Source organism: Barbus barbus (assembly GCF_936440315.1).
Source record: "Barbus barbus genome assembly, chromosome: 47".
Classification (NCBI taxonomy): domain Eukaryota; kingdom Metazoa; phylum Chordata; class Actinopteri; order Cypriniformes; family Cyprinidae; genus Barbus; species Barbus barbus.
The window spans coordinates 84,107-109,248 of record NC_136725.1 but is presented as its reverse complement, the minus strand read 5'-3'; the positions used below and the strand labels follow the sequence as shown (position 1 = coordinate 109,248).

Below are 25,142 nucleotides of genomic sequence, written 5' to 3'. Positions count from 1 at the left end.
TTCTAATAATAATAATAATGACTATGCACCCGTTTGTAAGGAAGGTTGTAAATTAACTAATTTCTCTGTCCAAAACTGTCACGTCACGTGACAAAAGAACGAACGACTCATACCCGAGACTCGATATAGACAAACTAATCAATTCTCTTTCCGGCTCAGGCTGCATTGGTTAAGCGTATGGGGCTGTCACGTGATGAACGAACGACTCAAACCCGAGACTCGATATATACGAACTAATCAATTCTCTTTCCGGATCAGGCTGGATTGGTTAAGCGTATGGGGCTGTCACGTGAAGAACGAACGACTCAAACCCGAGAATGCTGTGCAATGCGCATGCGCGACTGAACAAATCACTCCCCGAGACGACTCGTTCTTCCCGAGTCACATTAAAGATTCGTTCAAAATGAACGAATCGTTCAAGAACGACCGATCACTAGTTCCATCTATGTTTATTGTATCTGTCCCTAACAAATAAAATAAAAATAAATAAATAAATGTCCCCATATCACACAGAATGTAAACAACCAATTCTGATTGAAATTGTATTTGATTGAACAGGGTGGAATAAATATAGGCAGTACCGCACATAGCTTCATGTGCACATTGTCCCATAATCAGGACCCAAAAATAGATTAAAATAATGATTGTAAATGTAAATGTTGCTACTGACTGTGTGAATGTAGAAAATATCAATGAAAAAAGATTAACGCATCAAAATGTGTAGAACATAATTACCTGTAGAGGGATTAGGACTGATAGCGTCACTGGCTTCACTCATTCCCACTTTATCCACTGCCCTACACCGGACTGTGTACTGCTTTATATATGCCAATCCAGTCAGAATGACGTCTTTATCAGTTGTTTCGATGCTGATCCACTGTTCATCGCTACCCTCTGGACCTGATTTTAGCTCCTTGTATTCCACTATGTACTTCAGTGTTTTTCCAGTTGGGGAGTCATGCAGTTTCAGGGCCAGAGTTTGGACCTTGACATCTCTCACTGGTGGAAGCGGCTTGGAAACAAGCTGGTACTTTGTGTCTGTCAGTTTTCCTTTTTCATAAAGATAGATGGAGGAGCCTAGACTGGATGCATCGGAGATGGCAGAGATAATGAAGCGGATTCTCTTGTTTTTTTTATTGGCCTCTGAAAAACTTCTGAAACGGGATATGTCTTCTCTCATATTTGTGATGACATTAGGATCACTGAACCACTTTTTGACAGATGGCACTGTAACATTGTTTTCCGCATCTATCTCTTTAAACTTGTCAGATTTTAGAAATTCCTTCAGGGTTGAAAGATACGGGTCTTCATACTGCAGAGAGGTGAAAGTCAAGCTCACCACAAAATCAGTATTAGGATCAAGGAGTATGGACTTAAGACGGTCTGAGTCTTCAATTTTGATGCCCTTCAGTATGTTAGTGAAAGACGTCAAGAAGTTAAGTTCAGACTTTGCATCATTTAACCACTGACTAAGCTTGCCAACATTAAATGGGGAGCTCCTATGGATCCTCAGGATGTCTTCCAGTGACTTCTCCTCCATTCCTCCTTCTCGAATTGCAGGCAAGACCCTGCCGAATGCTTTCAGGAGCATTGACTTGTAAATGGTAAATGAGCTCTGAAATGAACGCACCCTCTCTTTGATGTCACCGAAAGCATTTGCTACTGTGCTTTTGGACAGGTCATTGCATGTTCTCGCTGCCTCCCACAGTCCCTCCATTATATCTTCAGCTCTGGAAACTACGCTTGTGCTGATTTCTCTCTCTAGCCGAGCTGCTCTTGTATCCAGAAGATTAAGGGGATACAGCCAGACTTTGATCGGAACCATATTCTGAGGATTCTCCTTCACCAGAGTTGGGAGCTCCTTGAACAGATTCAGGGCCTCCATGTAGGTGGTGGGGTTCTGCTTAAGGCTAATGTCACCATGAAATGTGCAGGTGATCTTCTCAGCTGTTTTCTTTTCAGCATCTGTCATTTTTAAAGCTGCTTTTCCCTCAATGGAAAATAAAGGGATCTTATTGACCATGAGATTCAGTTTTCCCTCAACGTCCTGTTTGTTTTCCTCTTCTGAAATTGTCTGATCAAACACCATGATGGCCTGAGCTCCGTACTGTACCGCCGTGACCACATGAGTTGCAGTTTTCTGGTCAAACACCTGAGGGTAGGTGATCTTGCCCAGGTGGGTCATAGTAAGTTGTTCAAATCTGGAGGTTTCACTGTAATACATTGCTACTCGGGACTGTTGGTTTGAGGATTTAGTGTCCCGCAGGAACTTGGCAGATCCTCCCACCTCCACGAGCCCACCCAAGAAGCTTGCCTTCAGGGAAACACTAACATCCAGGAGACTGGCCTTACTAGACAGAGAGTCAGAGGTGCGGAACTTCAAATCTGTCAGTGGCTGTGGACGACTGTCCAAATTTTTACTCAAGGATTTCTTATCCCACAGAGTAACACCTGAAATGAGAAGTGGTTTTAACAGTTATGTATGAGGAAGTGATTTTAAAGGTTTTAAAGTGTTGCTACAAAGCGACTCGTTTAGCATGTTGACTAGATTTAACATTTGGTGAAGAAGGAATATATAAGTCTGTTTTGTTTGTTCGTACAGCACCTGGAATGAAGGAATCCTTGCGGGAGTCATACAGCATACCAGGAAACAGAGGTCTTCCTAAGGCTGCCATTTCAGTGGGCTGTGATTCCAATACTATAGAGTAAAGAAAACAAAATGTGATATTTATGTCAACTGAATTATTTATATTTATTTTATAACTGCAGTGCATGACTATTTGCTGCTCCGGGTGTGTCTCCACAGTTTTGAGATGCACCCGGCTGCAGCCTGCAGATCGAGGCGGGCCTGCACCTGGGGCGGGGCTGCACGTGTCGCCCCGCCCACAATGCTTCTCATTGGTTATTGGCAAAGTAATGACGTAGATCGAGGCGGGGCTATATGTGGGGCGGGGCTACACATCTCGTCCCACCTACAACTGTTCTCATTGGTTAGTGGCGTCAAGTCATTACGTCAATTCTAGCGGTTTTTCATTTACGTTCTTCTTGGCTGCATGGTGAGTACAGGCGAGCTACGTCTCTTGTCTAATTTGTTTAATTACAATTTTTAATTCTGAAGTGCCGTTAAGTGTGTTGTTAAAGGAAATGTAAAGTAGTTTCAAAATAAAATCGCATAACTTTACTCACTCAGCCATGTCACGCAAGGTGTAAAGGTCTGCTTTTAAATAACCAGGTCTGCGTTTCCCAAAAGCATGGCATAATGCTGCCTTCACGTTCTATTGGAAATTTAATAATTCTTACTATTGAAGTTGTAATTACGAGCTCATCGCATTAATGTTTTGGAATGGGAGGGCGTTCATATGCAATGTTTACGAGAGCACTTGAAGGCAGCATTAGAAAGTTAGTGTGTGGTTTTAGTGGGATTATGAATTTGATAGTGTTCCCAAAATAACCTTAAAAATAAATACAGTGGCAAAACTGAACCAGCAAAAGTAATATAGGACAAGTTCATATTAACAATGGCTATACAAATTTATTGTTTTTCTGTGAATAAAATTATTAATTGTTAATTATTTAGATTTTATTATAATTATATCTAAATTATATCTAATACTGATTCTCTGTATTTCCTTCTGTTTGCAGATCCTTGTCATTGTCATCCCCACCCCTCCATCTCTCCTCTTTTTTGGTTGTTCCTCAATTTATAACCCAAAGGCTCTTTTAAGAGCCATTACCCCTTGCAAAAATGCACAAAACGGTGTTAAGCAAGGGGGAATGTGAGCAGTATTTAAAAAGCTGCACTAGTGAGTGCCCATTCTGCAGGTACTCCAGTATGCCAGAACTGATGTATTATCACATCAAAAATCACTTTCAGTGGGCAGTTCAACATCATGGTGAGTTTAACTGTCTTTTGCTTATCTCACTTTAGTTAAAGTATAATATGGTGCTGAACCAGCCAGCAATGCACTGTGCATGCTTCGGATTTAATTTCTTGTGAATTTGTAGAAGAATATTTAATTTTAAGGTTCAGGTAAACTTAATTTTCTGCATTCTGGGCATTGACCATGGGTCTTTGTTGCTGAAATCACAAAAAAATGTGCTTGCACATGGATGGTGCTGATGAAAATTCTGTCTTGCGATTGTCCACTGTCCAGAGCAAAATGCAAACAAGTGAAGGTTAAATTTAGGCAATTTTCAATAAACTTATTTTCTTTTGTTTGCCCCTTCAGATTTCACCATTTTAAAATGTAGTTTAAAATGTCGGGCAAAGTCCCACTTTCACTGCTGCTATTGTTCAGCGACTGTAATGACTCGGGCAAATTTGCTGAAGCACTTTGCCACACATGCTTCACCACCAACCCAGCCTCGGTCTTCCTCGGTCCAGCAGACGCCGCCTCGGTCTTCCTCGGTCCAGCAGACGCCACCTCAGTCCTCCTCTGTCCAGCATACACCGCCCCAGTCCTCCTCGGTCCAGCAGATGCAGCCCCAGTCCTCCTCGGTCCAGCAGATGCTGCCCCAGTCCTCCTCGGTCCATCAGACGCCGCCCCAGTCCTCCTCGGTCCATCAGAAGCAGCCCCAGTCCTCCTCGGTCCAGCAGACGCAGCCCCAGTCCTCCTCGGTCCAGCAGACGCAGCCCCAGTCCTCCTCGGTCCAGCAGATGCTGCCCCAGTCCTCCTCAGTCCATCAGACGCCGCCCCAGTCCTCCTCGGTCCAGCAGACGCCGCCCCAGTCCTCCTCGGTCCATCAGACGCCGCCCCAGTCCTCCTCGGTCCATCAGACGCCGCCCCAGTACTCCTCGGTCCATCAGACGCCGCCCCAGTCCTCCTCGGTCCATCAGACGCCGCCCCAGTACTCCTCGGTCCAGCAGACACTACCTCAGTCACCTGGCATCCTCCTAAAATGCTCAGCTCCCAAAAAGAGGACTGTCACTTGCAGCCAATGTGATTTGACATTACTGGCCAAAAATCTACGAACTCACATTAGAAGGCATCACACTGAAAAAGAAAATGCAATTACTCCTGAGAGGCACTTTCAATCTCAGTGCATTGATGAAAAAATTGGCATTTTTGCTGTTGAAAAGGCTTTTCTTGGTCAAGCAACACCCATACATGTGATAAAAAATACTTGGGGTCCAAACTATCGGTCAGCATGTGAACTCGACCAGTGTATTTTAAATGCAGAGTTTGCCCATAACTCTGGGATACTGCCCTTTGAGTGTTGCCATGTCAAATCGCTGTCTTTTTGTAAATTAGCTGACAACCCCAATGTTGCACTGACAGAGAACAGTCTCTCTCAGCTGGTGCAGCAGAAGTGGTTTGGAGAGGGAAGAAAAGCCCAGCTGTTAAAGTTGCAGCAAGAGGCAAATACTGCAGAGACACCTTTGTCTTTTCATGTCACTGTTGGAGGTCCATCAACAAAGCATTTCATTTCTGTATTTGAACCAACAATGTCCTATTACAGCAGGATGGGAAGAGTCATGGTGGCTTATAATAAAAAGAAAAATAACTGGCATTGTCCTTGTGCCCGGCCTCGCCAATCATGCATCCACAAAGCTACGGCAAAGTGGCATCTTTTTCAGATAATGCCACAACTCTTCAAGAGAGTCAAGAGTTCAGAGGAGGTTTTCAACTCTGTTCATACATGCAATGATGATGCCAGCTGTCAGGATGTTTCATATCCCCCCAACTCTCCTACTGTTAAAAGGATGATGAAATATATGCTGGAAAATAAGAAAATTCCAGTTGACATTCCACAGACCATTCTGCAAAAGTCAAAACATGGAAAGGCTTTCAATACGTTCCCAAAACATCTTGTGCCTGAGGAAGCTGAATGCAGAATATGCAAGGAAGTTTTGAGTGAGCCAATGATGATAACTTGCCAGGCGAAGATTGTTACATTCCATGGAGTGATTCAGGGTATTGCTTTGATAAATATTTTTAATGTTGCTTTGATAGATATTTACTTTGTCAGTAAATAATCTTTGTTTTCTCAGGTGTATCTACTTACTACAAGCTGTGTAATAAATGCAACCTCACATACAGATACCAAGAATGGAGTGACGGTTTGCACAACTTCAATGATAATGTAATCCTCTCGCTACATTTGTGTGTGGTTTTGCGAAGTGCACTACAGGTATAATATTAGAAAAGGAAACCAGCTGTTTTACTTTTAACTTTTTTTTTTAAACACTTAACGTATTATTAGTGCTAATGGCTCGGATAAGACATGCATTTGAGACTGGCTTGGGCTTTAAATGAGTAGAACTTCTTTTGTAGGATGAGGGCTCTTGTTTTTATTTTATTTTAACTATTTCCCCCCCTTATTTCTGTTGTTCCTCAAGAATCACACAGCTGTAGGTAGGGTTGTGCAGATAATTGAAGCCACAGAAGGAGAGTCCTTGCCCAAAGGTGACCTAATCATGCAGGCGTATCTTCACTTTGAGGCTTTATCTGATCTGGACTACATTTACTCCTGTGTGTCCTGTGGATACAATCCTTGTACTGTAATTATGGACCTTCATAAAAAAGGAGTGTTCAGCATCCCAGGTAAGTATAAAGTTATTGTAGTTGCATTGGTTCCTATTATAATTTTGTTTTGGTTTAAATTATATTCGGTCTGAATATTCACATATTTAAGTTTCTTTATATCACAGTGAGTGAAATTCAGTCTCCACCTGCGACTTATGATGGTCATGTTGACATAGAGGAATTTTGGGATGCAGTGGCAATGGACATGATAAGCAGAGGGTTTTACCCAAGTAAGTTATGATTCTGATTTGTGTGTCACTGCATGATAATGTGATTTGATATTATGATATGGCTTAGTGTAATTAATTCATTAAATAATTTAAATGATTCATTTATTGTAATTAAATTTTCGCTGTAATATTTGCAACAAATTTCCAAAAGTCCCAAATATACAAAAATTATCACATGAAGATGCATTTACTAGAGAAGCAAAATGACTTGTATTCTCTTTAAAATAAGTTACTTTTTCTTATCTTACTAGCAAATATTTAGCTTGTTTTAAGCATAAATGCACCTAATTTGGTATTTGTTTTAGAAAACAAGACTTGTCATTTTGCTTTTCTACTAAATGACTTGATGTAAGCTAAAAAAATACTCAGTGAGGAGATTTTATACATATACAGTATATTGTATATATAACAATAAAACGGTGAATTGCAATATTTAGCTTTTCCAATATCATGCATTGCTAGTTGCATTTTTTGTGGTTAGCGTGTTGCAATAAATGGCTGTATTTTTCTCCTCAAGGTGGCAAAGAAAACCCATTTACAGTTTCACCAAGTTACCACAACTGGTCCCCATGGATAGGTCCAAAAACAAGGGAATCGGCAATGGTATTAAACACAGAGAGTGCAAAGGTTCAATCCTCAACTGATGGGAGTGATGTTGATGTGCCTTTTACTGAGGAAAGGCTTGGTGATGAGCTGCTCCACCTTAAGGTAAATAGTAAATTTTTTACAATTTAGTTTTTTTGGGTTTTGGTTTACCACATGAAGCTATTATTACACTGTTGGCTACATAGCACAGTGGTATGTATAGGGTCTCTTCATATTATAATTTTATGTTAATGTATTTTGCTTAACCTACTCCCATATGTGGATATTTGATCAGATTCAAGATTTGAAAAAGCTGTGTCGACAGTGTGGGGTTGATGTTGTTGGTTCCAAAATGGATCTCATTCTCAGACTTCGTGATAAAATGTCAAACAGAGTGACGTACAACAAGGTGTTTGAACAGGTGTGGGGTGCTTCTGGTAAGTTAAGTTTTTTGTTACTTAATGAACTTAACATTATAGTACTATAAAATAAACACTAATGAAATATAATGGCAAACAGCCTAAAACAGCAATAAGTCATATCTCTATAATTTCAAATGTATTGTTGGAATGGTTTCACTGTCTTTTCAGAAAATGTAGGCCTAAGTTTTCATTCAAATTTTTTGTGTGCTTTTAGGTGGCCTGGGTGTGATAATGTGTCCTTGTGGTATTGTGTATTCTATTAAATTTAACTTGAGAGCAGAGAGTCCCCGTGACTTTGCTGACCTTTTATTGTCTTGGAAACACTTTCCCAATATTACAATTTATGATTACCCTAGAGGATTAGTGGCACACACAAATAAACGTATGCCACTTCGCCCACCCTTCCATCCCTTTGAGGGCAGAGTGCAAGACCCTTTCTCTGAAAACATACAAAAAGCAAAGGAAGGGAAGCTAAAAGTTCATCTTCCCTGGCTGGCTCACAGGAAACAAAATGTGGATCCTGACTGTCACCCATTGACGGGTTCCTCTGAACATTATTGCCTGTGTGATGTTTTTCACCAAAACAATAGTAAAGATGAGAGAGATGTGTTGCGCACTATTGGTCTTGTACCAGAGCTGGCTGGAAAGATCAATAGTCAGTGTGCAGAGCAACTGTTTTCTGAAGTAAAGAGAAACAATTACTTCATGAATATGTTAAGACCATCTGCGCACATATTTCTTGCTCGAAACATCCTTCACCACCGGAACCTCGCACGGAACAGGAAGAAGTTGGATCAGTTCAAGAAATTGCTCAGTGGCAATCATAATTTGCAATTGGATTCCAATGGAAAGGCCATATTTGGTAATGTTTAAATATTCTATTAATGTGCTGCATGCGAGTAGGTCATTCCATTCTATTAATTGTACTAACTATAGCTTTATAACACATGCATAGGAGCAGAACCAAATGTGGGACCACATTTTTCAGAGACAACCCAAACTTTGAATACAACTCTGAATGAGAAAGAAATGCATACAGGTTGAAGTTGTTCTTTAACTCCTTTAACTCATTGAAGTTTGTGTGATTTTTGCTTAAATTTAAGTGATTTGTTTGTATCTTTTACTTGTGTACAGCTGTCCAGTCGCAGTGTGATCCTAAATGTTGTCCAAATCCTGTGGTAACAAGCCTGAACCTAGTTAAAGCAAGCAAAACATTTTGGGGAGCCATGCCAAATGAGGGGCAACAGCAGTTGGTAAGTTCATTTTAGGGATTCTATCTTTACAAAATACTGTTCATCAACCTGAGCATTTATGTATCTTTATCTGAATATTAGCTCAACAATGCTTTGGATGTCGAAAAGTGCAAAGACGAGCCATTGGCAACTGTATATAACACTACGCTAAAACGATCAGACCTGTGCTGTCTGGGACTGGAAAATGACATTGAGGGAACGGTACACAGTTCAAAGACATTATGTTTGAATATAGCAATTAATGGTGAATGTTGTTTATATTGATTTTCTATTTTATTTTAACGCAGGTTCTCAACTGTTGCCTGAAATTGGTAGAGACCATAGCAAAATCACAGGTGAAATATTCTATATTTTGTGCTCAAATTACTTAAGCCGCTTAAAGGGATACACCCAAAATGAATATTCTTTCATTTACTTACTCTCTAAAGCTGTCTGTGCAGCCTAGATATCCATCATTATGAATGTTAAATACTCACCCTCAAGTTGTTCCAAACCAGAATGAGTTTTGGGGGGTACTATGGAATTATATACAGGTAAAGTCATAGGCCAAAATTTTCATTTTTGGGTGAATATCCTTTTAAGCTGCTCCTTGGCTGGAATATACTTACTTTTGTAGATGTGCTTACAGTGGCCAAATACTCTCAGCTGTTGTTGTATTTATTATTTAAAATTCTCAGTTTTGCCTTAGGTTAGATTAAAGTATGTTCAATTTTCCATACAGAATGTGAATGTTTTTTCGGCCAATTCATATCAAACTGCAACATGGCCAAACAGGACACTTGAAGAACACCTTCTACACCTGCCTGTATGTATTATAGTCAGCTCAGTTTAATATGAAACCCAGACACACCGTTTCCAAATTTTGGTGATGTCAAATATTATTTGTTTTCAAGCTGGATGAAAAGATTGACTGGTTTATCTTCCCAACATGGATACCAGGACATTGGATGGTTTGTGTAAGTAATTCTGAATCTGTTGTTTATCTGGGATAACTTATGTCTGCATAATTTTGAGATACTTTTTGATCTATAAACCGCAGTCATCTTTGTGTGTGTGTGTGTATATATATATATATATATATATATATATATATATATATATATATATATATATATTGTGACATATCAACAGATTATGAACCCAGGAGAGCGTGACATTTTTTTCCTTGATCCTCTGCACGGCCAAACATTCAGTCAGGAAGAATACATGCTCATCTACAGGTTTTATAGTGCACTGTTCGGAGTTCAGAGATTGTGGTCGTTCCTAACCACATTTTGATAAGATTGTGGTCTTTCCTAACCACATTTTGATAAGATTGTGGTCGTTCCTAACCACATTTTGATAAGATTGTGGTCGTTCCTAACCACATTTTGATAAAAATGTGGCTGTTATTAACCACATGTAGGTTTATCAGCTAGTGATTTGTTCATCTGACTTTATTTTTAGGAGGCTTATTTAAATGGTTTTGGAGTTAGGATCAAATTATTTTTACAGATCACTTTTTTGTAAACTGTCAATGAAAATGTTTATATAATACTCATGGGAAGTTCAGGTTCTGCCCCACATTTCAGTTCTCTTGTATTGTTTTGTTTGCTGTAGTGCAGTAACTGTTTTTCAAGTTATGTTCTTTTGTCATCACAGAAACATTGCACAAATCTTGTCTCCTGGGCCTTGGCATGAATACTGTGTCAACGATATTACGGTACCAATATTCATTTAAATTAATAACTGTAAAAGCATTGGAAATTGTTTTTCTTTTCAAAGTAGCTTGACAGTGTGCATGACAACATCAACAGGGCCTTCCACTACAACATCTCAGCAACAGCTGTGGTGTCTTTATCCTGATGGTAAGTTTATAAAGCTGATGTGTTGCTTGCTAGATGTTTATCCAGTATATGTATCTTAACAAATGTATTTGTAATGTTTACCATTTCAGTATTCACTGAGCTTTGTGACTGCAGGGGCTTTTGATTTTACAGAGGTAAGTGAAATATGCAATGGCAAACCCCTATAATATTAAAATGTAACTGAGTATTTATGTTTATTTTAGCTTGACGTGCCTTGCATCAGAAGGTGGTGGTGTCTGCTGCTTTTGGAGAATTTCCCCTTGAGGTTTGTTTTCTTTCTTTTTTTTTATTTTATATTTTTGAACTTACACTCTAATTTTTGGTGTGCAGTCACAATCGCATTATAAAATCCATCGAAGCTTCAATGATCAATGACTTAACTTTTCCTTTGAGTTTGAGAGAATGTTTTATTACATAATATAAAATAATTGCATTACACACCTGTCCTGTACTACTTTTCACTGCAGGTCTGATGGAGAAAGACGGGCAACAAAAAGACAAATGAGGCATACTGAAAAGAATGTATGATACATTTAATTAGACTTTTTCTTCTCTTACATATATAGACTGACTTGTATTCTCTGCTATACTTTTAGGCACAAAAGGCAAGCATGACTGCTGAGTTGCAACTTTTGGATGTACGATGTCTTTTTTCTTTTGGGCTGGAATACTGTAATATTCCATTCAAGCAAATGGATTAATCATTTTATAAATACTTTCCAGTTACCCATGGAGGCCTTGGAGATGATTCTCCTTGAAGTAGTGCTACAGGATGGAGATGCTGCCTACATGAATCTGTCTCTTACATGCAGTTGCTTTAGGGCAATTGTAAACAAGGCCCGGTTCCGACAGAAGGCACACTATGCATGGCTTGACAGTAAGTGTGTTAAAGTTTAAATTTGTGCAATGAAGTATGCATAAGGTTGGCTTTAAGTAATCTTGCTTCTTGTTTTTTCTAAAGCACTGGCATGGTTAACATAATCTTAGATGTGCATATGAAAGAGTTCTGTTTTGTGTGTGTTTTTGGATACAGGTGTTGTGAACTGGGGAGCATGGAGTGAAGCATCAAAGGCTGAATTGCGGGTGCCTTTTGAAATTAAAGAGTGTAGCACATGTAAAACCTTGTTCAAATCCTGCTCAGGTTTTTACGGTAATGGGAAGCGTGGTTACCTGAGAGGATTCTACGACAGCATAGAGGACCCTGACTGCTGTTTCATGTGCCAGTAAAGTGTAAATAAAGAAGGAAGGTTTAATGATTAAAGGAAATTAAGTAAAAAAGATGTTATATACAGATGTACAAATTTCACCTTTCTTTTTTAGAATTAAACTGTTTCATACCTAAATAAATAAGGAAATAATTGTCTTGGCATGTTATTCATATACAAACAATGCTGGTATTTTTACCATAAGCTTTTCATTATAAAGTAAATCCATAAATTATTAATTTGGTTAACAATATGGTTCATTAGTTAACATGAACTAATAATGAACTGCACTTATACAGTTAACTAACATGAACAAACAATAAACTACTGTATTTTCAATAACTAATGTAAACGAAGATTAGTAAATACAATAACAATTGTATTGCTCATGGTTATAGTTCATGTTAGTTAATACATTACTGTTTAATGAACCTTATTGTAAAGTGTTACCATTAATTTTAATAACATCTTTATTATACAATATTTCACTTTTATTTAAATGTTAATAACACATGTAACAGTAAAGCATATACTGAAATTAAAATAAAAAACGACCATAAATAACTTGTAAGTGGTAAATGACCAATACACATGAATAGAAATAACTTAAACTTAAGTTGTAAATAAACTATATTCGTTGACATTGCGACTGCAATGTGACAAGTCAAAAGCAGTAACGTTAATTGGATTCTTGCTTGGAAATGTATATAATGAAATGTTTTCCAAAGATTAACAAATTTGCAATGTATTGTTTAATACTATATAAATTTACCAGGTATAAGTAATTAACGGGTTCACAGGTTTGTTTTATATAATTATGTATTGCTACCAATTATGTTTCAACCGCATTTCCTGTTTACCGCGGCGTCGACGTCATTACTTTGCCACTAACCAATGAGAAGCATTATGGGCGGGGCGACACGTGCAGCCCCGCCCCAGGCGCAGCCCCGCCTCGATCTACGTCATTACTTTGCCAATAACCAATGAGAAGCATTATGGGCGGGGCGACACGTGCAGCCCCGCCCCAGGTGCAGCCCCGCCTCGATCTGCAGGCTGCAGCCGGGTGTACTTGACAGTTTTGCTACAAAGCTCTTAATAGTTCGCTGTTCCTGTGTAGTTCGGTAGTTCGATTGTTCGATTGCTTCAGTCTGTTCCTGTCTGTTGTGCTGCTGAGAGATTGGCGATTGTAGCTCCGCTTTTTTTACTGAATCTTTACCTTACTTTCACTCTCTGTTGTTTAAAGTGATAATATATAACTTAATTCCCACCATATTTCTGGTATTATCTATCAAACTAATCCAACTAATTTGATTGTTCGCTTTTTAGAACCGCGAGTGCAGCGCATCAGCTGGTTAGCTTGTTATTCGCGGTTCCATTCGCGTTTCTATTCGCGCCTATTATTGTTTTCTTTTTTTCTTTTTTTCGCTGTTTTCATTTCTCTCTCGTTCCGTTTTTAACAACAGTGGTAAGTGGTAAGTTAAGTTGGTATCATTCATCAGTCACGGTGAGTAATGGCTTCTTCTCCTGCTATTGTTGTTTGAACTTCATGTCACATGTATAGTTTATCTGTCTCTGGCGGCGATGAGGGATTCACATGTGATAAATGCAGGGAATTAGTTAGGCTGACAGAGAAGGTTTCAGAATTAGAGACATGCATGCAAACTTTAATTGAGGACAGTAAGAATGTGAGGGCTGTAGATACTGCTTGGGATGCGACTAGCTCAGGGATTTCTGTACATTGTTCGGTTCCGGTAGAGCCCGTGCAGCAGGGCAGCTGGGTGACTGTGAGGCGGCCTAATCACGGGTCAAAACACTGCTCTTCAGTTCCGATCACATTTACATTTATTCATTTAGCTGACGCTTTTATCCAAAGCGACTTACAATTGCTATATATGTCAGAGGTCGCACACCTCTGGAGCAACTAGGGGGTTAAGTGTCTTGCTCAGGGACGCATTGGTGTCTCACAGTGGATTCGAACCCTGGTCTCTCACACCAAAGGCATGTGTCTTATCCACTGCGCCATCACCACCCCCCAGAACATCAAACAGGTTCTCCCCACTCAGTGACACACCCACTGAGAAACCTGATGAAAGTGCTCTAGTTATTGGCGATTCTATTGTACGGAATGTGAAAATAGAGACACCAGCCACCATAGTCAATTGTTTACCGGGAGCCAGAGCTCCTGACATCTTGTCAAATTTGAAAGTGCTGGCTAATGCTAAACGTAAATTCAGTAAGATTGTTATCCACGTCGGCGCTAATGATGTTCGGCTTCGCCAGTCGGGGAGCACTAAAAATAATGTTAAAGAGGTGTGTGAACTTTCAAGTACGATGTCAGACACTGTAATATGCTCTGGTCCGCTCCCTAACCGGGGTGATGAGATTCATAGCAGACTGTCATCACTCAATGGCTGGATGTCTAAGTGGTGCCCGCAGAATAACATAGGTTTCATAGACAATTGGACGAGTTTTTGGGGCAGACCTGATCTGTTGAAAAGAGATGGTGTTCATCCCTCCTGGGGCGGTGCTGCCCTTCTCTCTAGAAATATGGCACATAGTCTTAGAGTTTGTACTTGACTAACTGGAGCCCAGGTCAGGAAGCAGACAGACTGTCTGCTGGCTGTCTCACGTCACAGAAGTCAGTTAATTCTCAGCACATAGAGACTCCTTCACCTAGATATTACACTATAGAGACTGTGTCTGTTCCCCGAACTAGAAAATACAGAAAACGTCCAAACCAAATTAAGAGTAACAATTTAATTGTTGTTCAACAAATAAAAAATGTTTACTATACAGAGAAACAGTTGATAAAGCTTGGCTTACTGAATATCAGGTCCCTTTCTACAAAAACACTATTTGTAAATGATGTGATCAATGATAACAATCTAGATTTGCTCTGTTTGACAGAAACATGGCTAAAAACCTGATGACTACATTGCTTTAAATGAGTTGAAGATATAAAAAAAAAAAGTTGCAATAGCTCAGGCTTTTAGACATGAACATTTATCATATGATCCTCAACAGTGGTGACAATAATTATTCATACTGCAGTACATGGAATTTTTTTTACTGTCCTGGCATACAGCATGCATTGCAGCATGAAGCATTTGTTGATTGTCACCATTGTTGAAATTCATATGCTGGTTCTTGATGTCTGTGTATCTACATAATTCAGATGTTTGACATTTTTTATGCATTATATGGACTTAAAATCATTGACAAAAACTATTAGAGCAGCATTTTGTTTGGATGCTTAAAACTTTACATGTAGTCAAATCAGCTCACGATGACTGTCTTATCATACAAACAGTTAATATGTGTTTATTGTATAGCACTGATCTATCTGCTTTACAAAACCACATGCACTGCTACAGAGAGAGATCTAACACAAGAGTCAAGGGTCAAGAGCCCAACTAAAGCAAACACTGATCTCCATGATGGTGGCATAATTTTAACCAATAAAATATCAACATCTGATCCTCTGTAATTCTCAGTAAGAGCTTCTGTAGACATGTGACAGAAATAAAGTCAGTGTGGTTAGTAATGAGTGAAGCTGGTGATGCTGTTTGTGGAGTGGTTTAATCCTCCTCTGCTGAGATCTTCAGAGATTTAGGTCTGGTTTCACAAACAGGTTTTAGCTTAAGCCAGGACTAGGCCTTAGTTAAATTGAGATATTTAACCAGCTTTTACAAAAATGCCTTAGAAGAAAACATTACAGGTGTGCATCTTGACAGAACAGTGACCCTGACATATTTAAAGATAAGTCAGAGCAAGATATTTTGAGTTGAGACAGCTCAAACATGCATTTTAGTCTGGGACTAGCTTAAGCCTTTGTCTGTGAAACCGGGGGTATATGCCTTATTTTATTTCAGTTGATTTAATCTGTGGCTGAAGTCAGTTGTAGTTCTTGTGTTTGTCTTTTCTTCAGTGATTCTGCTTGTTAACAGCAGGTGTTCATAACTGCTCTATCATCAATTAATTAGTCACTTAATTTGCTCATTAACTTTAACTCTGCTTCAGTGTTAATTTAATTCTATTTAGAGTGGGACCAAATGTTCTCTGTCTAGAGTTAATTTTACTCTGGGGAGTTTACTGTGTGGGCAGAAAGGTTTGAGATGATAAACAGGCAACAGTAACTCAAATAACCATTCATTGCAGCCAAGGTAAGCAGAATACCATCTCTGAACGAACAACACGTCAAACCTTGAAGCAGATGGGCTACAGCAGCAGAAGACCACACCGGGTGCCGCTCCTGTCAGCTAAGAGCATGAAGCTGAGACTACAATTCACACAAGCTCACCAAAATTGAACAATTGGTCTGATGAGTCTCGATGATAGGGTCAGAATTTGGCATAAACAACATGAAAGCACTGATCCATCCTGCCTTGTGCCTTGTGTTATAGTGTGGGGGATATTTTCTTGGCACACTTTGGGCCCCTTAGTACTAATTGAGTATCCTTTAAATGCCACAGCCTATCTGAGTATTGTTGCTGACCATGTCCATCCCTTTATAATCACAGTGTCAGCAGGACAATGCACTATGTCACAAAGCTCAAATTATCTCAAACTGGTTTCTTGAACATGACAATGAGTTCAATCTACTCCAGTGGCCTCAACAGTCACATGATCTGAATCCAATTTAGGACCTTTGTGATGTGGTGGAATGGCAGATTTCGCATCATGGATGTGCAGCTGACAATTCTGCAGCAGCTGCGTGATGCTATCGTTTCAATATGGACCATAATCTCTGAGGAATATTTCCATCACCTTGTTGAATCCATGCCACAAAAAATTAAGGTGGTTCTGAAGGCAAAAGGGGTCCAACCCGGTACACACACACACACACACACACACACACATATATATATATATATATATATATATACATAGAAGATATTAAACAATTCCTGTTCCATTGTTTTAACCTTATTTTAATCTCTCACCAAAGCAACACCGTTCAAAATATTCTATAGGCATTTGCAATTTAGCATTCTCATTGTCTTGCCTTCACGCTGACTGATATTGGTAGCGATTTCATAATTCTTCTGGGAGGAGTACTTAAAACTTCAGGGCCTGATTTTTTTTTAAAATCCACGTTCAAACGAATGACTTCCTGTTGATCCGGCGCTAATGAGTATGAATTATGAAGTTGTCTGACTCGGTGAGAACAATCTATATCTCACTTTTGGTGATTTCCCCGCCCATTCCTGAGGCTCTGTCCATGTCTACTAGATGATAACTCTGATGTGCGTGTTAAGATTTATCCAGTTTTAAGAATGCTAAGGGCCTCAGAAACACCCAAATAAAACATTAAACTTTGATGAATTGCTATGGCAATAGTATTAAAAATAACAAGAATTATTTTAAAGCTCTATATCTATTGCATTTTGGCATTATTCTGGTGTGATTAAAGTGAATTGGGTACAAAATTTTTTTACAGCTTTTTAAAAGTGACTCAATTCCTGTTGGTGGCGCTATGACTTTGACTCACAAAAGTCACATCAATGTGATCGGCCTCCTATAACGAATCAAACAATGTATGAAGATGTTATAAAACACATCCTGTTTCCCTTTTCCCTCCATAAATTAGTTTCCTCACCACAGCCAAACTGTTCGAGATATCAAACATCCACTGGCAATTTAGCATTCTCAATGTCTTGGCTTCATGCTTATTAAAGTTTGGAGTTGATCAGATGAATCGCCAGGAGGAGTATATCAAATTCCAGAGCATGCGTTTTTCAAACTGCCTAGAATAGTTCACTCCCTGATTGGCTGGTGTATAGCTATGCATAAAAGTTGTTCAGCTTGGTGGGATCTATAGCAGGGGTATCAAACTCAGTTCCTGGAGGGCCGCAGCCCTGCAGAGTTTAGTTCCAACCCTGCACAACACACATACCTTGTCCTTTTCAAATAAGCCTTAATGACTTGATTAGCTGGATCAGGTGTGTTTAATTAGGGTTGCGTCTAAACTGTGCAGGGCTGTGGCCCTCCAGGAACTGAGTTTGACACCCCTGGTCCATGGGAAAGAAAGTAAAAGTCCTGCCATATGTTTATTCCACCCATGAACTCAGCAGCTGATCTCACCAGAGGAGGAACCCTTTCATTCCTTTCAAGTCACGGGCAAGTCTCAAGTCAAATCCCAAGTCCTCAAAGAGTTAATGTTACTGAGATAATTAAGTGACTAATTGATGATTGTAAATTAATGATGAACACCTGCTGTTATTGAGAATCACAGAGGATCAGATGTTGATGTTTTATTGGTTAAAATGATGCCACCATCATGGAGATCAGTGTTTGCTTTAGTTGGGCTCTTGACCCTTTTAATAATTTAAAACAATTTGCTTTTAAAAAAAATTGCAATATTGGTTCACAACAAACATTTGTGAAATTGCTGAATAAAAGCTTGAGACAATAAAACAGTTCACACGTTCTGCTTTTAAACCACTTAAATGAATATCATTAAAATGTTTTTCTTGACGTTCAGCTAAATACTGAATTGCACCAGCTCAAGCTTTTAGACATGAACACTTATTATATGATCCTCAACAGTGATGACAATAATTATTCATGCTGCAGTGCATGATGGGATTTTTTACTATGGTGTTACCCAGCATGCACTGCAGCATGAATCATTTTGTTGATTGTCACCATTGTTGAGATTCATATGGTGGTTCTTGATGTCTGTGTGTGTCTAATTAGAATAATAGTTGAAATATGTAGCTGCATTACATACAGTAGATTTAAAATTGATTTATTATAACCATTAAAACAACATTTTTCTTTGCATGCTATACTTTCACAGGGTTGAATATTCAAAATTTAAACGTCATTGAAATAAAAAATCATTTTGGATGTAATCAGGCCGGTGCCTGATGATTATGTCATCATATAAAAGCAACTAATAGCTGCTCACTACACAGCACTTTTCGCTCTGCTTTATGACAACGCATGCATCCCTACACAGAGAAATCTAACACAGGAGTCAAGGGTCAAGAGCCCAACTAAAACAAAAAAAATCTCTAATGCACAATCATCATTTAATTAGTCACTTAATTATCTCATTAACTTTAACTCTTTGAGGACTTGGGATTTGACTCGAGACTTGCTTGTGTCTTGAAAGGAATGACTTGGTTCCTCCTCTGGTGAGATCAGCTGCTGAGTTCATGGGTGGAATAAACACATGGCAGGACTTTTACTTTCTGACTCCTGGACTAACCAACTCTGCAGGTGATTTATTCATCTCGTGCTGCAGTAGGAGGGTCTTGTACCTTTGCTAGTGGGCAGGGCTTAATTTGTGCTGGAGCAAGCCGGGTCTGGCACCTCCGAAATCCGATCCGGCACTTCATTTTGGCAGACCCCCCTCCTCACTCGCTAATGAAAGACGTTCGTGCTGACCTATAGCGTGCATATATTTCATGAAAACTATTCTATTATGAGCACGCTTGCCACACACATACGTTTGAAATAACAAACTTCAGCGCGCAAAAGACACAACATTTAATGGTCCCTAATAGGCTGCTCTCACAAGAACGAATGCACGGATCCATACTGTTACACATGCGTTTTCTTTCTCAACTGTTTACATTTAGGAATCTACTGTCCTTATGAGGATACCCACCAGGATGGCCATTTTGACATAATTTTGTGTGCATTTGGCCTCTTAAGCTCAACAAACTATGAAAAATAACTCAATATAAACTTGCAAGGCTGCCTTATACGTGCACACTTTGGATGCGACTGAGCGCACAGAACACAGCGCAGGAGTACCGAATGGCTTAAAAATACTTAAAAAGATGTGCAAATTATACATTTTTGTGACAATACAACAATGACCCAATTAGTCAAGTGACAGTTCTATCAACTGTCCTGAAATGCAAGCGAAAGTCTTGGATCAGCATGCAGCAGCTCGTTGTAGTGCAGATGAGATGTGCTGATGTGAAGCTGCTTTGAGAGAGTGAAAGAGAGAAGACTGTATTGAATCACTCACGCTGTTTTCAAATGACTGATTTAATCTGATAGTTTGTGTCACAAGTCCGGGGTACGTATACAGCACCTGCTAACACTCCCACCACCTCTACTCCGTGTGTTTCTCTGCACAGACCCTGTGCACCCAGGACGCGATCTTCCCAGATGTCTTTCACTCCGGCGCCGGGACGCCACGGACCCTGGGTGTGCCATCAGCGGAAGACGCGAGCCAAGCCCCGGGCGACGACCTCTCCCCCTCCGCCGCCTCCGGTCTTCGAGATCTCCACCCGGAACTGCTTTGCTCCCCTCCACGAGATGGAACGCGACACTGTGATCGTCGGAGACTCCATCGTCCGGCACGTCCGTGCTACGTTAGCTGAAGGTAAAGTGCACACTCACTGTTTCTCCGGTGCTCGTGTTCTCGATGTTTCTGCGCAGATACCCGCAATCCTGAAGGGCGATGAGAGCATCGGTGCTGTCGTGCTGCCGGTGCTGTCGTGCCTAAATATTAGATCACTCGCACCCAAAGCAGTTATTGTAAATGAAATGATCACAGATGGCTGAGTAAGGGTGATTGAGATGGCTGAGTAAGGGTGATTGATGGCTGAGTAACGCGAGAACCCACGAGACCTGGTGTGTAATCTAAGATGGCGGCTCCCGTCAGCTAGACTGTAAACCTCCTTCTTTCTCTCGTCTTTTCATAAACTTCTTTCATCTCGTTTCAAAATTGGACTATACCATTTTACAACCTGGATTATCTCGAGGAGTATATTGACGCACACTACAACACACTCTGCTGCACCATGAACAGGGACAAACCAGATCACAACAAAAAAAGCAAAGGTAACCTCACTCCAATCTCCAAGAGACCTCGTCCCGATTCACCTTCCAGTCCAAGCAAAACACCATCCACATCACCTAAACCGCCGTGCTGCACTGAGGTAAGCGACATTCTACTCTCCATCGAAAATAAACTTTCCGGACTTGACATCAGGATCGCACTGATAGAAGTTATACACAAGGATTTCCAGGAATTGCGGCACAGTTTAGAATTCAGCCAAGAACAGATAGACACTCTCACTAAAGAAAATAACTTCTTAAAGGATTCAGTTCGCGCACTTACCACTCAACTCACCTCCGTCGCCGCAGAAAACAAAATCATGAAAGAAAACATTTTGGATTTGCAAACGCGCAGCATGAGGGACAATTTAGTCTTCACAGGCATCCCGGAACAAACTCCAGACGACCCCGAGAAATCAGTCAAGGACTTTATGATAAAACAACTCAAACTACCAGCCGAATCTGTACAGAACATCACCTTTCACCGTGTTCACCGTATCAGATCTCAAAACAACAACAATAGACCACGACCGATCATCGCAAAATTCGAACACTACAAACACAAAGAACTGGTTCAGAGACAAGGCAGACAACTTAAAGGCACAAACTATGGTCTCAATGAGCAGTACCCAAAAGACCGAAAACAGAAAATAAATGAAGGAAAAAGAGCAATCATTACATTGGACAAATTGTACATAGATGGACAACTATATCACGATAAGGACATTACTCCCTGGCTTTTCTGAACATTTCACTCCCGATAACTGTCATTAGGACAATCTCTCTCTCTCTCTCTCTCTCTCGCTCTCTGATATATAAGATGTGATCTTGTTTTTGCACCTAGGTCTCATGCCCCACTCCCATATTCCACCTTATGTTTGTATTTAATGGTTTTTGTTTTTTTAGTGCTGTCCTGCTGTGTACATTCTGTCTTTTATGTATCTGTAGTTTTTTCAGTTTGCCAACAACATTGCACTGTTTTACACACACACATGTACTGCTGTATCCTTTCAAATACATACACACACACACATGTATACATATACAGTTCTAACAGGCCCACACATTAATATTTATTTCGGTTCACTTTCTATTAAAACATGTCAACTATCAATTTTGTAACCTGGAATGTTCGTGGTCTTGGCTCTCAGACAAAGAGGATTAAAGTTTTGAATCATCTAAATAAACTACAAGCCGACATATGCCTTCTGCAAGAAACACATCTATCAGAATCTGATCATAACAAAATTAAATCATCAAAGTACAGTCATTTATTCTCGGCTCACTACAACACAAAACAGAGAGGTATTTAATGGTTTTTGTTTTTTTAGTGCTGTCCTGCTGTGTACATTCTGTCTTTTATGTATCTGTAGTTTTTTCAGTTTGCCAACAACATTGCACTGTTTTACACACACACATGTACTGCTGTATCCTTTCAAATACATACACACACATGTATACATATACAGTTCTAACAGGCCCACACATTAATATTTATTTCGGTTCACTTTCTATTAAAACATGTCAACTATAAATTTTGTAACCTGGAATGTTCGTGGTCTTGGCTCTCAGACAAAGAGGATTAAAGTTTTGAATCATCTAAATAAACTACAAGCCGACATATGCCTTCTGCAAGAAACACATCTATCAGAATCTGATCATAACAAAATTAAATCATCAAAGTACAGTCATTTATTCTCGGCTCACTACAACACAAAACAGAGAGGAGTTTGCATTCTAATAAGTAAAAAAATCTAATTTGTTCATAACACTACCATTATAGACCCAGAGGGACGTTTCATTATCATAAACATCTCAATTAATAATAGCCCAGTTACAATTGGCAATTTATACGGCCCAAACATAGATGACCCATCTTTCTTTCAGACATTTTTTTTCCACCATTTCAAACTTTTCCAGCTGTCCAGTCATAATAGCAGGTGATTTCAACACAGTTCTAGACCCTACAATAGATAGATTTAACAGTTCAGACAATACACGTATCTGGAAATCTGCAGAAACCATAAAACAGTTCATGAGTGATTTTGGTCTTGGCGATAGCTGGCGTACACCGCATCCTAACATTAAAGAATATTCTTTTTTCTCACCAGTCCACCGATCGTATTCCCGCATTGACTTCTTTCTCACCAGTAACTCTATCATATCAAATATTTCGGAATCATAGATCCATCCAATAGTTATTAGTGATCATGCCCCAGTAACATTAAAATGGAACATAAATAGTCCACATAAACCCATTACTAGATGGCGATTTAACACATCCCTTTTGAGAGACCATGACTTCGACAGTTATTTTAGAAGAGAGTGGGCATTCGTTCTAGAGACGAATGACTCCCCGGAATTATCTCCTTCTCTTCTGTGGGAAGCAGGGAAAGCAGTACTAAGAGGAAAAATCATTTCATTCTCCGTTCACAAAAAAAAAGAAAGAGAAGGAACAACAAGCAGAATTGGAACAAAAAATCAAAGAACTAGAAGACTCCAATATAAATAATCCAACAGAAAAAACACAGGACACATTAAGAAAATATAAATTTCAGTTAAAAGAATTCATCAATAAACATACCCAATTCTTAATACTAAGGCTAAGACAAGAAAACTTCCATCACAGTAACAAATCTGGTAAATACAGTCAGGTCCATAAATATTGGGACATCGACACAATTCTAACATTTTTGGCTCTATACACCACCACAATGGATTTCAAATGAAACGATCAAGATGTGCTTTAAAAGTTCAGCGGTCTCCAAAGCCGTAAGCAATTTGGGCAGTGGGATGAGGCGACAGGCTTTCGAAAAGCGATCCACCACAGTGAGAATGGTGCTATAGCCAGCAGAATTGGGAAGATCGGTGATGAAATCGATGGCTATGTGTGACCAAGGACGTTCGGGTATGGGGAGATGGTGAAAAAGGCCGGCAGGTAAGTGTCGTGAGGGTTTCTGGGTGTTACAGACTTGACAATGATTGATGTGAGAGATAGTGTCCTTTCTTAGGGTAGGCCACCAGAAACGATTCTGAAGCAACTGTACTGTCGCGTTGATGCCTGGGTGACCTGAACTGACGGCTGTGTGAACCAGTGCTATGGTCTTGTTGCGGAGAGTCTCAGGAAAGAATAACCTATTTTCGGGGCAGTCAGGAGGAATATCTTGGTCAGAATTAGCCTGTTCGATCTCTGAAATGATGTCCCACTGAATGGGTGCGATGATGACAGTTGGGGGAATAATATTCTCAGGCGGGTTGGGTTCTAAGATCTCAGCGAATTGCCGAGATAGTGCATCCGCCTTGACATTCTTCGTGCCGAGTCGATACGTGACTTTAAAATCAAATCGGGTAAAGAATAATGACCATCTGGCTTGTCTGGGATTGAGTCTGCGAGCAGTCTTTAGATATTCCAAGTTGTGATGGTCTGTAAGGACAGTAAATGGATGATTGGCCCCCTCCAACCAGTGCCGCCACTCCTCCAGTGCCGATTTCATGGCTAGTAACTCTCGATCCCCAACATCATAATTCCGTTCAGAAGGTGTTAGTTTGCGTGAATAGTAAGCACACGGGTACATCTTAGCGGGGGCCCCCTGACGTTGTGAGAGAATGGCACCAATCCCGATGTTGGAAGCATCCACTTCCACGATGAAGGGCAGATCGGGATCTGGGTGATGCAGGATGGGCGCTGTAGTAAAGCGATGCTTGAGCTGATCGAAAGCCTCCAAAGCGGCGGGAGTCCAGAGAAGCCGATGGGAGGTCCTTTTTGTCATTCTAGTGAGAGGAGCTGCAACTGAGCTGAATCCCTTGATGAAGCGACAATAGAAATTGGTGAAACCCAGGAAGCGTTGAAGTTCTTTGAGGTTCTTGGGACAGGGCCAGTTTACTACAGCATTAACCTTGCTGTCATCCATTGCAATACCCTCAGGACTGATAATGTAACCCAGAAAGGCGACTGAAGTGGTATGGAATTCACATTTCTCAAGTTTGGCGTACAATTGATGTTTGATGAGACGGCGGAGCACGGATCTGACCTGGTGAATGTGTTCCTCTAGAGTCTTGGAGTAAACGAGGATATCATCGATGTAGACTATGACGAATCTGTTGAGCATGTCCCTGAAGACGTCGTTGATAAATGATTGAAAGTTGGATGGACTGTTGACCAGGCCGAACGGCATAACCCGGTATTCATAGTGCCCTGTGGTTGTTGAGAAAGCGGTTTTCCACTCATCACCTGCTCTAACCCTGATAAGATTGTAGGCGCTCCGCAG

At 40.0% G+C, this 25,142-nt stretch overlaps 1 protein-coding gene across 3 annotated transcripts in view; it reads right to left on the bottom strand.

Annotated features, from left to right (window-relative positions):
* Window positions 1-25,142, bottom strand: part of LOC306866001 (cytolytic toxin-alpha-like) — a 114,977-nt gene that overhangs the window by 39,934 nt on the left and 49,901 nt on the right. For all 3 annotated transcript variants that reach the window (XM_079410933.1, XM_079410934.1, XM_079410935.1), the window contains exons 4-5: window positions 2,606-2,698; window positions 736-2,451 (exon numbers count right to left, since the gene is read on the bottom strand). In XM_079410933.1, the coding sequence (XP_079267059.1) occupies window positions 736-2,451; window positions 2,606-2,698 (1,809 nt within the window). The remainder of the gene's footprint in view (window positions 1-735; window positions 2,452-2,605; window positions 2,699-25,142) is intronic.